This window comes from Vulpes vulpes, chromosome 15 (genome assembly GCF_048418805.1).
Source record: "Vulpes vulpes isolate BD-2025 chromosome 15, VulVul3, whole genome shotgun sequence".
Taxonomy (NCBI): Eukaryota; Metazoa; Chordata; class Mammalia; order Carnivora; family Canidae; genus Vulpes; species Vulpes vulpes.
Genome location: NC_132794.1, coordinates 11,070,618 through 11,086,995, shown reverse-complemented (window position 1 = coordinate 11,086,995; position 16,378 = coordinate 11,070,618). Strand labels below are relative to the sequence as shown.

Genomic DNA, 16,378 nt, shown 5'->3' with positions numbered 1-16,378 from the left:
TGTTTAGTAGCATCTTTGGCTTCTACCTACTAGATTCCAGTAACATGGCCCCCACCCCCTGTTGTGACAATCAAAGATGCCCCATGTGTTGACAAATGTCCCTTGGGGTACAAAATCATCCCACTGATGAAAACCACTCATGAGATTCAAATTTGATTTTTTTTTTTTTTTTTTGGCAGGACTACAGAGATATTACAGTGTACTTTCATCAGAGGCACATAAATGTCTCTATTTTGCAATGATTTTTTTTTTGAGGGGGGGTGTTGGGGAGCGATGGAGTGAGAGGGGATCCCTGGGTTTATCAGCGGTTTAGCACCTGCCTTCAACCTGGGACGTAATCCTGGAGTCCTGGGATTGAGTCCCGCATGGGGCTCCCTGCATGGAGGCTGCTTCTCCCTCTGCCTGTGTCTCTGCCTCTCTCTCTCTCTATCCGTGTCTCTCATGAATAGATAAATAAAAACTTAAAAAAAAAAAAAGGATGGAGTGAGAGGGAGAGAAAGAATCTTAAGCAGACTCTATACCAGCACAGACCCCAACATGGGGCTCGATCTCATAACCCTGAGATCAGGACCTGAACTAAAGTCAAGAGTCGGATGTTTAACGACTGAGCCATCCAGGCACCCTTATTTTGTAATGATTTTTAATAGCTTTTGGTTGCTTTAATTGTATACATGCGAGGTTCATGATTTTTGCCATAAGGTCCATTGATATGGTTGCTTCATAAATGGTCACATCTAGTGCTAGTCCCTACACTCATCCTGGTTCTTTCTGCTATGTATTAAAGCATCTTCCTTTTGCAATAGAATAATAATAATAGACCAGTTAGTAAACATAGCAGACCAATTAATATGACACATCCAGATCTCTTTAAGCCTGGATATGTACCAGTATCCTAGAGCCCTCTGAAATGTAAACTTGAGATCTAACATTGATAGAGGTTGATTGGTAATTTATTGGGTGTTCTTGTGACACTAGAGTATATCTAAATGCTTATGTATTTCATTTATAACCAGCCCTCTTTGAAAAAAATACTTGAGTCTTCTCCTACTAGAATATTATTATATTCCCTTTCTGTACAGTAAAAAGATATTTTAATTAAATGTTTACAGCCAGGGGATCCCTGGGTGGCTCAGCGGTTTAGCGCCTGCCTTTGGCCCAGGGTGTAATCCTGGAGTCCTGGGATCGAGTCCTGCATCGGGCTCCCGGCATGGAGCCTGCTTCTCCCTCCTCCTGTGTCTCTGCCTCTCTCTCTCTCTCTCTTCGTCTATCATAAATAAATAAATAAATCTTTAAAAAAAAATGTTTACAGCCATTATTTAGGCAACTTTAGGGTGGGGGGAAGAATTCCACTTGCCTTCTAACTGAATTTACTTGGGAGTGGCTGGTAGTGGGGGAAGGAGGAGAGGTCAAGGAAGAGGTCTCCTTCCCTCCTTCCCTCTTCTCCTCCTTCCCCTGTGTCTCTGCCTCTCTCTCTCTCTCTCTTCGTCTATCATAAATAAATAAATAAATCTTTTAAAAAATGTTTACAGCCATTATTTAGGCAACTTTGGGGTGGGGGGAAGAATTCCACTTGCCTTCTAACTGAATTTACTTGGGAGTGGGGAAAGGAGGAGAGGTCAAGGAAGATCAGGCTGGAGTCTGGCATCTGGAAAATGCAAACTAGAGTGACAGAAAGAAGATCACTGGTTCACAGAGGCTGCAGGCAAGGCAAGGGAATGACTCAGAAATACGCTGGAATTTTGGGTGGTGATGGAACTGTTCTGTATATTGTGATACACAACTGAATTCAGTGACACAATTGAACCTGTCAAAACTTGCAGAACTCTACTCTAGAAAGGGCAAATGTTACTGCATGGACATTCTACCTTTAATAAAAACTAGTTTATGCCACCTAAGGAAATTTCAGATTTAAGAGCAGTTGCTTGATTTATGGCATCAGCAAAGCCAGGTTCCCAGTGTAGTATCTGTCCTGTTGGCATTCTGGTGAAGAACTTTGTTGTTTTACATCCTCTTTTGGTATCCAGAAGTGGTTAAGTAAAATCCCATTCTTAAACTTGCTGGAAATACCTATTTACTCTCATTAACTACTAGGGCAAGTTGATCATGAGGAATAGTGGCCACTGAATCTTGAGATTAAGGAGCAGCAAACATCTTGACTCTGGCTGAAGGCCGTAGAGATCCACCCTTGTAGGTCTGGGTCAGCAGGGAGCCAGCTAACCTAAATGAGTAGAACCTGGCCTGCACCTGTTTTTGTAAATGAGATTTTATGCCCATTCTATGACTGTTTTCCTCCTAAAAGGGCAGAATTCATTGGGATAATTACCATGTCTTGCAAAGCTTAAATGTTTACTATCTGACCTGATAGTTTGCTGTACATAGTGTTTAAAGACACATAGAATGTGAGTATGATACATTTTAAATGGGCTGGCAAGGCTTGAGAAGAGTATAATTATAATCATAGTTAACATTTGCTGAATGCTGAACACCATCCCAACTTTATGGATTGTCTCATTTTATCTTTGCAACAGTACTATGAAATAGGTACTATTTTTGTAAATGGAGTCACAGAGAGACTTAACTGGCCTAGAGTCAGAATAAGAAAACAGAACATTTCAGTCACTTGGGAATAGTAACAAACATGCATTTTCATGAAGCTAGAATGTGATTAACTTTTTATTGAATAGGAATCTTTCTGACATTGATCAAGATGGAAAACTCACAGCAGAAGAATTTATCTTGGCTATGCACCTAATTGATGTAGCTATGTCTGGCCAACCACTGCCACCTGTCCTGCCTCCAGAGTACATTCCACCTTCCTTTAGGTAAGGAACATTTGGCTCTTTTGAGAAATTGTGTATTTGGCATGTGAATTTCAAACTGGGCTTTGCTGACTGTGTATCTTTTAATCATTTTTATTCCTGGCAAGTAAATGAAATATCCATGAGTTGATGAAAATCTTCTTATGTAGGTCCTGTGTTAATCTTAGGCCTGTTCTGTTTTTTAAAGTAGCTATAGTATATTTGTAAAACACCAAAAGACTGGCGATTTTTGTACCAATCTATGAAAGGTTGCCAAAAATTTTAGCAGTTAAAATGAAACCGTATTAACCTGTACATAGAACCTAAGATACGGGTATTTTGCCTGTGAATTCTACACGTTGGATAGGTAATGAAGTGTTGGCAATGTAGAAATTACAATCAGGAAGCTAATTAATTAAGTACAATGATCCTAGCCCAAAACACAGTTTCAGTGGAGTTGCCAAAAGAGTAGACCAAAGTCCAGTTGAAAGAAATGCGCACTTACTGGTATCCTCTACCTTTACACACCACACGCATCTCCTGTTCCAGAGGCTGCCACTTCAAGGTTTTAACTTAAAAGATAAATATGAAATCTTACAAGCACAAAGAACAGAAAAAGAAACACAAATAAGAATTTCTGTCTTGATTCCTCAAACATCAGGAATGACTGGGGGTGGAAAATCCCCATAAAAGTAAGAGAAATGGTTCCATGGCTGTCAGTGCATGTATTGAGCAAGTCGAGAAATCTGTGGCTGTAGGAGGAAACTGTAGCCGGGCAGGTGATCTGCAAAGTCTGACAGCGGCAAAAATCACTACAAGGGACGCAAGACTGGAAGCTGATAAATCATTTTTTAAAAGGTAGATTGCTTTAAGAGAGCAAGGTTAATGGCTTAAGTTGAAACTAATCAGTAAATTAAGTGATTTGTTTTAGGGACTGTCAAGTATAGATATTTCATGCATTTATTATGAGATAAAAAGGCTTTTTATAAAGGGGAAAGAGGTGCTCCAATTCAGCTCAGCTACTGATCTTCCCTTGGAGAATTTAATGTTCCATGAACGGGTGGCCGTAACAACAGTGAGCACCTGTGACCCATGCGCTTTCTAGACCACGTGATAATTATTCACGAATTCTGTCCTTTGGAATTGCCCTGATTTTGGTGATGGTTCTAAACATTTGAACAAGCTTGGCACTCAAGTGTCTGAAGATATTCACATATTCAGTTTTAAAAAACTCTTTGTAAATAAGGAGGACCAAATCTTTATGTTTTCCTCGCTATAAAGTTTGCTCCATGATGTGGCATAATCTTTAAAAATTCGTTTCCATAATTTACTCAGTTCTACCTTGACAGCTTTATAATTAATCTTTTTTTTTTTTTTTCATTTTTTCCACAATTGCAGACGAGTTCGATCTGGCAGTGGTATATCAGTCATCAGCTCAACAGCAGTAGATCAGAGGTTACCAGAGGAACCAGTTTTAGAAGATGAACAACAACAACTAGAAAAGAAATTACCTGGTAAGGCAGTCTTTATATTTGAGTTACATCATTATAGAGATTTTCTACCTCTGATGCCAAGATGGAGGTAAAAATAAATTTAGCTTCTGACATCCTTGCTGCGTTCCTGTAACTGACCTTAATCCGAATGGAGACTCTTGTAATATGGTTTTGGATTTGAATATATGTAGAGAAATAAGAACATTATGTACTTTGCTAATGTGCCCTTCTTCTAACTTTTAAATTGAAGTCTGATTATTCACCACTAAAAAAATTTTATAAATGTTATTTATAAAACACTCAAAATTAATAAACCTTTATGGTGTTTGCTCAATACCAGCAATGCAGAAATAGAATGTGAAATTGTCTACTGTTACTTTCTCATGTTGTTATAAGAGATCAAGAAATTCCTTAATGACCAGAAGTTATTTTAAATTTAATATGACCTTATTTTTAAAAATCCTCATTTACAATAATAAACGCATCACATTATTAAAATATTCTAAGGTGGCTATGAGTTTTAACAGTGAGATGATAATTGATACTCAGAAGCAAATGAAATTTACTATGGAGTCTCTCTATATTAAATACTTTGTCAATGTCATGTAGCTGTATTTGAAGTGCTCAGTGGTTAATTTACCTGCTCAGGACCCTAGTTCTCTCAGTTTTCTCTTTAAACTAAATTAGTTTTTGTTCACTGATAAATTACTTACTGAAAATGGTTTTGAGGTGCCTGGGTGGCTCAGTTTGTCGAGAGTCTGACTCTTGGTTTCGGCTCAGGTTGTGATCTCATGGGTCATGGGATTCAACCCCACTTGGGTTCCACACTCAGCGAGGAGTCTGCTTGAGGTCCTCTCCCTCTGCCCCTCCCCCTGCTTGTGTGCATGCTGTCTTTCCCTCTCTCCAAAAAAAAAAAAAACACATAAATCTTAACCAAAAAAAAAAAAAAGAAAAATGTTCTTTGTGCAAAGCTATGTGTTGAGTACAGTGAGGAATTTTAATGTTAAAAATGTGGTCTATGCCCTCTGGAAGGTTATAATATAACTGTGGATTTAGGGCATCCATATAAACAATCATTAGAGTGGTATGTAAGTGCAATAAATCCCTGAAGACAATATTACAGATGCACAGCAGAGCTTATGTATGTCCGTTGGCATAGACTGGAAAGACATGAGGTATGGATCTCTGTGGAGGTCACAGTTGTTTTGAGACTGAAGATGAATAGGGTCATTACAAGCAGAAAGAAAGAACATTTCAGAACAATAATAACGGGAATAAAGTCTCAAAGGCAAATAAGGACAGGAATCCTTCAGATTTGGGATTGTCTTTTCCTGTTGGTGATAGCCACTCATTTAGAGTTGTGAACAGATTTTTGTTCATTTATTCTTTACTAACCACTTAGTATTTACCTCCTCTGTAGCAGAAATAGGGCCAGATATTGGAATAAACTGTGTAGAGACTTTCGATTATTTTTTAATTGAGGTAAAATTCACATAATAGGAAATTGATCATTAAAAAATATACAGATCAGTGGCTGTCTTAGCTTAGGTGGCCATAATAGAAAACAGCAGTCTGGGTGGCTTAAATAGCAGAGGTAAATTTCTCACAGCTTTGGAGGCCAGGAAGGCTGAGATTAGGATGCCATCCAGATCTGTTCCTGGTTGGGCTCTTTTTCTGGCACATAGTTGGCAGTCTTCTTTTTTAGGTCCTCATATCACTTTTCCTTGATGTGTGCACAGGGGAAGAGAGAAATAGAGATATTTCTCTCCTCTTCTTATGAGGCCATTAATCTCCTCATGTGGCCCCCACCCTAAGGACTTTGTCTTAATCCTAATTAAATAACATCATACCGGGGCTTAGGCTTCAATGTAGGAATTTGGGGGGTTATTCAGTCCATAACAATGGTATTTAGTATACTCGCAGTATTATGCAACCATCAGTCCTGTCTAGTTCTGAGATGTTTTCATTACCCCAAAAGAAAACTTGATAACCAGTCATTGCTAATCCCCCTCCCCTCATCCCTGGCAGCCACTGATCTGCTCTCTGCCTCTATGGTTTTACCTATTCAGGATTTTTCATTCAGGGTATTATACAGTGAATGACCTTATTTGTCTGACTTCTTTCACTTAGCTTGGTGTTTCTGAGATTCATCCACACTGTTGCATGTGTCATTATTTCATTCCTTTGTATGGGTGAGGGGACTTCCAGTTTTCAGGGGGCAGAGTGAAATGGATGCTGCCTCCTCATAATTACTAAAGGAGCAAGAAGAACAAGAAAACCGAAATACACATGCCATGTTTGATCTCTAATCCATAACTGTAATGTGTGAGAAACATCTCTCTAAAGGAGTGAAGGCCAAACAGAAATGTGGTAAGAAGCCAAGAAAGGATGCTTACAGCGACACATCTCAAGACAAAGTGTAAAGTGACAGTTCCTGAAATAGAGAACAATGGGAATGTCATGCTTCTCTTGTTTGGGGTTGGTTCCAAGGAGCAGCATATAACACAAAATCGATTAGACACTGCTGAAAACGTAAGGGGTGTGGAGATTGGGAATTTTATTTTATTTTATTTTATTTTATTTTATTTTATTTTATTTTATTTTATTTATTTTATATTTATTTATTTATGTATGTAAGTATGAATGAATGACAGTGCATGCACGAGGGGGTTGGTGAAGAGGGAGAGGGAAAGAGACTTAAGCAGACTCCATGCTGAGTGTGATGTCCAATGTGGGGCTCAACCCCATGACCCTGAGATCACGACCTGAGCTGAAATCAAGAGTTGAATGCTCAACTGACTGAGTGGCCCAGGTAGCCTGGGATTTTTTTTTTTTTTCTTTTTTAAAGGGAAAATAAAATGGTTATAGACAGAATGTTAGCAAATATTAGAAAAAGAAATGATTGGCCTGGGGAATAATGCTAAAATTCATCATTGGTGTTCTCAAAGAAGGAAACTGAGTAATGGATTAGAAAAAATTGTTTACTGAATCAGAATGTGATCTACATAGTGAGTACTTCACAGTTTGTTCTTCATTATGAAACTCAGGATACTCACCTTCCTACCTCTGCTTTCAGAATTTGTCTTATTTGTTAAAATAGAAGACACGTCAGCACAGTTATCAGCTAAGAGGAGAGAGGTAGGGATGGAGAGATTCATGGTACAGGAAAGAGGGTGTCAGTGGGTCAATCAAGGTGATTGAGAAGGAGAACTGTAGAGTAACAGGAAAGGAAAGGAGATTGGTATAATGCAGAACTGCTGTTCTAGAAAGATTATAAGTCTGTGGGGGGGAGAATATGTTAGCAAAGAATTTAGGGTTTTTTGAAATTGAGGCAAAATTGGGATGTAGTATTAGTTTCAGGTGTACAACATAATCAATATTTGCATACACTGCGGGAGGGTTCTCTTTCTTCCACAGCCTCTCCAACACTTGTTTTCTTGTCTTTGATAATAGTCATTCTGACAGGTGTGAGATGACATCTCATTGTGGTTTGGATATGCATTTACCTGATGATGAGTGATGCTGAGTATCTCTTCATGTACCTGTTGGCCATCTGGATGCTTCTTTGCAAAAAATGTCTATTCAGATCCTCTGCCTATTTATTTATTTACATTTTAAAAACTTATATAGGTAATCTCTCATTCAGTGTGGGGCTTGAACTCATGACCCCGAGATCAAGAGTCACATGCTCCTCTAAGCCAGCCGAGCACCCCAACCTCTGCCCATTTTTTAATCAGATTTTTTTTTGTTGAGTTGTAGGAGTTTTTTTAAATGTATTTTGGATGTTAGCCCATTATCAGATACATGATTTGCACGTATCTTCTCTTGTTCAATAGGTTGCCTTTTTATTTTATTGATGGTTTCCTTCACTGTGCAGAAACTTTGTGGTTTGATAGAGTCCCACGTGTTTGTTTTTACTTTCAATGTTACTACTCCCTTGGAGTCAGTTCCAAAAAGCAGTGTTCTATGAGCACTGTCAGTGAGCTTTCTGCATATGTTTTCCTCTACCAGTTTTATGGTTTAGGTCTAACATTCAAGTTTTTAATCTGTTTTGAGCTCATTTTTTTGTCTGGTATGAGAAGAAAGTGGTCCAGTGTCATTGTTTTGCATGTGGCGGTTGTCTAGCACCACTTACTGCAAAGACTTTTCTTTTCCTATTGTATATTCTTGGCTTATTTGTTGTAAATTAATTGACCATTTAATTGTGGGTTTGTTTCTGGGCTCTCTGTTCCGTTTCATTGACCTGGTCTGTTTTTATGCCAATAATACTGTTTCAATTACTGTAGCTTTGCAGTATAGTTTGAAGTCAGGGAGCATGATAGCTCTGAGTTTGTTCTTCTTTCTCTCAATACTGCTTTGGCTATTTGTGGTCTTTTGTGGTTCCATATACTTTTGAAAATTATTTAAGTTCTATGAAAAATGCCATTGGAATTTTGATAGGAACAGCATTGAATTTAGAGCTTGCTTGTTTAATAATATTAATTCTTCCAATCCAGTTCTGATCATGGAATATTTTTTCATTTAATTATGTCTTCAGTTTCTTCCATCAGTGTTTTATAATTTTCAGTGTGCAGGTCTGGGTTAAATTTATTCCTAGGTATTCTTTTTTATGCCATTGTGTAAAGGGGACTGTTTTCTTAATTTCTCCTTCTGATAGTTCATTATGAGTATATAGAAATGCAACCAATTTCATATTTTGATTTTGTGTCCTGCAGCTTTACTGAATTAAGTTATTGGTTCTAAAGTTTTTTTGTATCAAAAAATTAAAGTTTTTTGGTGACATAGTGCTTATTCCTAAGGGCCCAGGCAGGACAGAAGCTTCAGTTCAGGTTTGTTTTTACTACAAATTTCAAATGTGCCATTGAATGAATTTTTCCTTAGAAAATAGTATGTTGAAAATCCTGACTTTTCAAAGTTTTTCTGCTTCTTGTTTTAAAGTAACCTTTGAAGATAAGAAGCGTGAGAATTTTGAACGTGGCAATCTGGAACTCGAGAAACGGAGACAAGCACTCTTGGAGCAGCAGCGCAAAGAGCAAGAGCGCCTGGCACAGCTTGAACGTGCAGAGCAAGAACGGAAAGAGCGGGAGCGCCAGGAGCAAGAGCGCAAAAGGCAACTGGAGTTGGAGAAACAACTGGAAAAGCAACGGGAGCTAGAACGTCAGAGAGAGGAGGAGAGGAGGAAAGAAATTGAGAGACGAGAGGTAAGCAGCTGTAGAGCCAAGCCCACAATTAGCGTGTGTGCTCTGGTCTCCTTCTTAATTATTCAAGTAATATTAATATATTAATATGGTCTTTTTTTGCTGTAGTTCAGTAGTTTGAGTATATTCACAAAGTTGTGGGACCATAACCACTGTCTAATTCCAGAGCATTTTCCTCACCCCAAAAAGAAATTTTTAAAAAAATTTTATTTATTCATGAGAGACACAGAGAGAGGCAGAGACATAGGCAGAGGGAGAAGTAGGCTCCCTGCAGGGAGCTTGATGCGGGACTCGACCTGAGCCACATGCAGACATTCAACCACTGAACGACCCAAGCATCCCCCAAGAAGAAATTTCTTACCCATAAAGCAGTTAACTCTCTATCCCCCTCTTCTCCTGCCCTCAAAGCCACTCATTTACTTTCCACCTGTGTAGGTTTGCCTGTTTTGCGGACATTTCATATAAATGGAATCATGTAATATATGACCTTTTGTGTCTGGTTTCCACTTAACATGTTTCCAAGTCCCAAGGTATAACATGAATCATTACCTTATTCCTTTTTATGACCAAATAATATTCAATTACACAGATGTTCCAAATTATATTTATCCATTTATCAGCTTATGGACGTTTGAGTTGTTTTCTCCTTTTTTGAACGATTATGAATAATTTTTTTTATTATGAATAATGTTGCTAAGAACATTCACGCTCCAGCTTTTGATAACATAGTCTTGTAACAAACCACTGATATCAGTTAAGAATTTTTCAGATTTTTTTCTGCATTTATATATGTATATAGAAATATAAAAGGTTATATAGTGGAGAGATTGGATGTTTGGTGCAATTTTTTTAACCCTTGTAATAGTATCATGCTAATTACATTGTTCTATGCCACTTTTTTCCACTTAAAAAAATATATGTTCACTATATTTGATGGAAGGCTTCATAAATTTGGTGTCATACCTGGAGAGGGTCTAAGCTAATCTTTTACCTGAATTTCCAGTTCTAGCATTTTGCTGCAGATGCAGTGCCATTATTCTTTTGTGTGAATGAAATATATTTTACATATGGAAGATTTTTATTTATAAAAACACAATACTTTGGTTTCATTTACTGTTATTGCCTCAGAAAACTTAGAACAGTAAGCCTCCTTTAATTCAGGCAAATGCATACAGATACTAACTGGGTTTTAACTTCCAGAATGGATAGCCAAAAGACAGACCACCTACCCTTAATGTTTTTGTTTTGTTTTGTTTTGTTTAAAGACACTTTAGAGTATTTCTTCAGAATTACTTAATAGTCATTCACCATAAGCTACACATTGGTACTTCCTAGAGTACTGGTGAATAGGTACTCCACCTTTTCCTTCTAGGCCCAAAGGGTAGTTGGAGGACCAGTACATACGAAGCAGTTACAATAGAGTGCTAGATGGCTCTGGACATGTACTTTACCCAGCAGCCATCAGAGTCAGCTTTCAAAAGAGCGGACATTGCTACAGAAATTATGGAAGCTTATGTGGTGTTTAAAAATAAAAAATGATTAGGGGGGTCGGGAAGCAATAAACTTTTAAAACTTGAGATAAGTAATTTCTCATTTGATAGAAGGTGTTTTTGGCTGGGAGTACTTTTTGCTTTTGGTTTTTGTCCTGGGGTTTTGGTTTACTTTACTGGATTAAAGATATTTTTCTTGGTCTTTACGAGTCAGTAAATAAGAAAGAACAGGATTTTTTTGTTTTGTTCTTTGTTTTTTTATTTTAGTCACATCAAGCATTCTTGAAGGCATAAACAATTGAATTCTAATGATGAAATGAATCCTTCCTGGTCTCACCTAACTAAATAGCTTTTCTCAATATTCTTTTTTTTCCCCATAGAAGAAATACTAGATTTGTATAAATTTTGTTTTACTATTTTGTAATAGAAGCTTTTGTAGCATGTACCATTTTATCTCTAAGTGTAAGGCCTTACTAGATATTATGTTTATTAGGAGACGTTGTATAATGTAAGGACTAAAATGTTAGTTGTCTGTTTGCCAATGCCACAGGCTGCAAAGAGAGAACTTGAAAGACAGCGGCAACTGGAATGGGAACGAAATCGAAGACAAGAGCTACTCAATCAGAGAAACAAAGAACAAGAAGACATAGTTGTACTGAAAGCAAAGAAGAAGACTCTGGAATTTGAATTAGAAGCTCTTGTGAGTGATGTTTGATTATGCTCTGGGAATATGGTTGACCCTTGAACAACACAGGAATCATGGTCACAGATCCCCTGTAGTCAAAACTCTTAACTTTTGACTCCCCTCAAACATAACTACTAGTAGTGTGCTTTGGACCAGTTACTTAACACATATGTTATATGTATCATCTACTGAATTTTTAAAGTAAAGGAAGTTAGAGGAAAGAACATGTTAAGAAACTGATAAAGAAAAGTAGACACATTTATAGGACTGTATGGTTATTTCTTGAAAAAAAATCCACATGTAAGTGGACCCATGCAATTCTAACTCGTGTTGTTCAAGGGTCAGTTGTCTACTAACCCTGAACCATTAGAAATGGTAATAATAATAATAGTAATTATTTTTCATTTGTTAAAGAATGATAAAAAGCATCAACTAGAAGGAAAACTTCAAGATATCAGGTGTCGATTGACCACCCAACGGCAAGAAATTGAGAGTACAAACAAATCCAGAGAGTTGAGAATTGCTGAAATCACCCATCTACAGCAACAATTACAGGTGAGAAAATACATTCCTTAACTGCTCTTAGGCTTACCTGCTTTTCCTCCAATTCATTCCACTCGTTTATCCCTACGAGTGTCCAGCATTTACATATACATGGAAACTAATAAAATTCTGGCTAGATTGATGGAGAGGAGGAGGAGGGGAAAGGAGAAAGAGCGGGGAAAAGTTGAAGAGGGAGAGAAGATGCAAATTCCCATTATAAGAAATGTAAGAACTGACATCACTACAGATACTGTAGACTTGCAAAAAATTAAGGGAGTATTGTAAACAACTTGATACAAATAAATCTGACAACTTAGATGAAATGAAAAAATTCACTGAAAGATACAAATCATCAGACTCAAGAAGAAACAGAAAATCTGAATAATACTTGTATATTTATTAAATACATTTTGCAGTTAAAAGTCCTACCACAAAAAAGCCTCCAAGCCCAGATGGCTTCACTGATGAATGAAAAATTTAAGGAAATAGTGCCATTTCAACACAAACATTTTTAGAAAATATAGGAGGAAGGAATACTGACTAATTTCTTATTTATTACCCTGATACCAAAACTAGGTAAGAACATTATAAGAAAACTATAAACCAGTATCTTTCAAGAATTTAAATTAAAAGATAATAATAACATATTGAATCAAGTAAAATATTTTTGTAAATGGTAAAACACCATGACCAAGTATGGCTTATTTGAGGAATAAAAGGTTGGCTTAACATTCAAATTTCAACCAACATAAATCATCATACAAACAAGACAGAGAAAAAACTAACACATCTCGGTACATGCAGGGAAAAAAAAAATTATGACCCACTTCACCCATTCATGATGTAAAAAATAGTTTTTCCTTTCTGATGTAACATTTTAAGATATATATTTCCTTTTTTTTTGTTGTTTTTTTTTAAGAGTTTATTTATTTATCCATGAGAAACACAGAGAGAGGCAGGGTCACAGGCAGAGGGAGAAGCAGGCTCCATGCAAGGAGCCCAATGTGGGACTTGATCCCAGACCCCAGAATCACGCTCTGAGCCAAAGGCAGATGCTCAAACACTGAGCCACCCAAGCGTCCCAAGATACAAAATTCCTTCTAAGCATTGTCATATAGCCATATTACAGAAATTTTTAATGTCTTTTCATACCCATTCAATTCAAAATCTTTTTTTATTTTCATGGTCAATTCTTTTTTTTTTTCATGGTCATTTCTTCTTTGATGGGTTATTTAGAATTATGCTATTAGTTTCCAAATATTTTGATTGTTTTCCAGATATCTTACTGATTTCTGATGTATGTTATGAGCTGTGAGCATACTCTGTATGATTTCAATTCTTCTTAATCTTTTTAAGTTTACTGAGACTTGTTTTATGGCTTAGCATATGATCTGTGTTGGTGAATATTTTATGTGCATTTGTAAAGAATATATACTCTGTTGTAGTTGGGTGGAATGTTCCATAAACATCAATTACAGCAAATTGATTCATCGTGTTTTTTGTTTTCTACATCTTTACTGATTTTGTGACCTCTTCCAGCTGCAGCGAGAGGAGTGTTGATAGCTCTATCATTGTAAATTTTTCCTTTTTCCTTCCAGTTCTCTCAGTTATTGTTTCATGTACTTTGAAGACCTAATCAATTTGAGATACTAGGATATGATATACAATGTAAATAGTGTCAGATGTTCACTGCTAGAAATTGTTTAAACATATTAAAAAGTACATGTACCTGTTAAAAATATATTTTTCTATATGATAACTTTTTTCTTATATGTCTCTCATTAACTATGAGAAGTTTCATAAAATACTCTCTTGGAAAATGTAGGAATGAGGCCACATGTTTATTATCTCACTGAATGCTCTGTGACCAAACATATTTTTATTATTTAAGATTGACACTTAGTGTGTTCATTTATTGGTAATAAAATACAAATCAGGGTCCCTGAAAAAATAGTAAAGTGAAAAATAATAAATGATTTGAGGAGGGCCTGGTATATCATAGGCTATGAGATATTGATTCCTCTTCTTTACTCTTATTAGCAAATATTTGCTATGCAGATGAGTCAGGTGGCCCTTCATATTTGTTTATGACTTTTTTAGGAATTTAGGTTGGCTTTTAAAAGTGAAGTTTATATAAATAAAACAGTCTCAGTACATGGACTAGGCTTTTTCTGGATGTGTCATTGTCTTGGTTCAAGAAAGAAACTTTGGAATTGGGTAAGGGGCCTTTCCTTAATTTAGGGAGGAGAATAGGAGAAGCTCAGTTGTCTGGGCCTTCTTGGGGAAACAACCTGAACTGTATATTCTGTTTTTTCAACTAAGGCATTTTTATTTTCTCAAACCAAAAATCAATGTATAGAGTTCTTTTTAAAGTTTTTATTGAAATTCCACTTTGTTAACATACAATGCTTATTAGTTTCAGATGTAAGATTTAATGATTCATTGCTTACATATAACACCCAATGCTCATCACAAGTGACCTCCTTAATGAGATTTTTTTTTTAAACCAAGTTAAAAATGAAAGTCAAATATTTGTTACTCTGTGCTGGAAAGGTTGTCATTTTACTGAAACGTAGAAACTATATAGGGTAATCTCAGCTGAACTTGTAAGCAAATAAATAGTGCTTTGAGAGGTTATCCATGAAAACTCCAAATAGCCTTTTACAGTGTGCAGGTTAGTTTTCTTCTTATATCAGTTAAGAAATAGTTGGTTCAGGACTTTTGTGTACTTGTTTACAATTGTACATCCATCCTTGGTGGTAGAAAAACATATATGGCAGCCAAGATCCTATTGTTAGAAATCTCTTCTTGATTTCTATCTTTAGGTGTATGGTAAACCTCAGTTCAGTGTTGAGAATTGTAATTCAGGTTACAAAGTTCAGAGTAGTTCCTATTCAAACTATGGAGTCATTTTCCACTAACAGGGTCACTGCATTTACATTTGATCCCAGTGCAAAGGAGAGATCATTGCTTTTCATTTTCTCTGCTGAATTGTACTTAAAGTACATTTCTAAAGCTTATAAATAGGCAGTAAGTCAACAAAAATTTACAAAACCTCAAGAGAGCTATAACTGTCTTAACTTTATTTCAGTGAAAAGCATTTGGCAAATAGTTAATTGCTTGGCAGGAAAGCAAGAGCTGCCCTGACTGGTGATTAAATGCAGTTTCTATATAGGATTTGGGGTGAGATTAGATGCATCTTTGAGGGACAAGAATACTGACTTACGTTTGCCCGGATGTGGAACGTAGACATGCTCGTTTTCCCTGTCAGTTCATTGTTGTTTTCCTTCCTCTCTCCTAGGAAGCCCAGCAAATGCTTGGAAGACTTATTCCAGAAAAGCAGATACTCAATGACCAATTAAAACAAGTTCAACAGAACAGTTTGCACAGTACGTGTTTTCTTTTTAAAGTTGGTCTTTTCCTTTTCTACTGGCAAGAATTTCCTTCGGTGAAATGAGAAGATTACATTTTTTTTCACTGCCCGTTTGCCTCTCTTATCTTGCAATGTTTTTCTAAAATAGGAGATTCACTGCTTACACTCAAAAGAGCGTTAGAAGCAAAAGAACTAGCTCGGCAGCAGCTACGAGATCAACTGGATGAAGTTGAGAAAGAAACCAGATCAAAACTACAGGAGATTGATATTTTTAATAATCAGCTGAAGGTAACTGTTCTGTGTGTCCCTACATATATGTCCTACCCTTGTAACTTTTCTAACTGGCCAGATGGTTAGTTGATACTTAATTCCAGGGAGAAAAATTTATGATGCTGGTTTGTCAGCCTTCTTGCAAGCCTTAATACTACAGATGAATATTATACAATCTATATTGCATTTTTCTCTTTAACATCTAAGGATGAGTTTGTTATCTGTAAATTAAAGCTGAGTGAGCACCCCCCACACGATGTCTGTCTTTTTTTTTTTTTTTTTTTTTTTTTATTTATGATAGTCACAGAGAGAGAGAGAGAGGCAGAGATACAGGCAGAGGGAGAAGCAGGCTCCATGCACCGGGAGCCCGACGTGGGATTCGATCCCGGGTCTCCAGGATCGCGCCCTGGGCCAAAGGCAGGTGCCAAACCGCTGCGCCACCCAGGGATCCCACGATGTCTGTCTTTAACCCGAATTACATTTTTGTACATCTCCATCCTTTCATCTGTTGATAACTAATCAAGTTGA

At 36.8% G+C, this 16,378-nt stretch overlaps 1 protein-coding gene across 8 annotated transcripts in view; it reads left to right on the top strand.

Moving 5' to 3' along the window:
* Positions 1-16,378, top strand: part of ITSN1 (intersectin 1) — a 215,842-nt gene that overhangs the window by 98,827 nt on the left and 100,637 nt on the right. For all 8 annotated transcript variants that reach the window (XM_072740761.1, XM_072740764.1, XM_072740762.1 and 5 more), the window contains exons 10-16: positions 2,685-2,822; positions 4,197-4,312; positions 9,230-9,492; positions 11,530-11,679; positions 12,079-12,219; positions 15,509-15,596; positions 15,729-15,868. In XM_072740761.1, the coding sequence (XP_072596862.1) occupies positions 2,685-2,822; positions 4,197-4,312; positions 9,230-9,492; positions 11,530-11,679; positions 12,079-12,219; positions 15,509-15,596; positions 15,729-15,868 (1,036 nt within the window). The remainder of the gene's footprint in view (positions 1-2,684; positions 2,823-4,196; positions 4,313-9,229; positions 9,493-11,529; positions 11,680-12,078; positions 12,220-15,508; positions 15,597-15,728; positions 15,869-16,378) is intronic.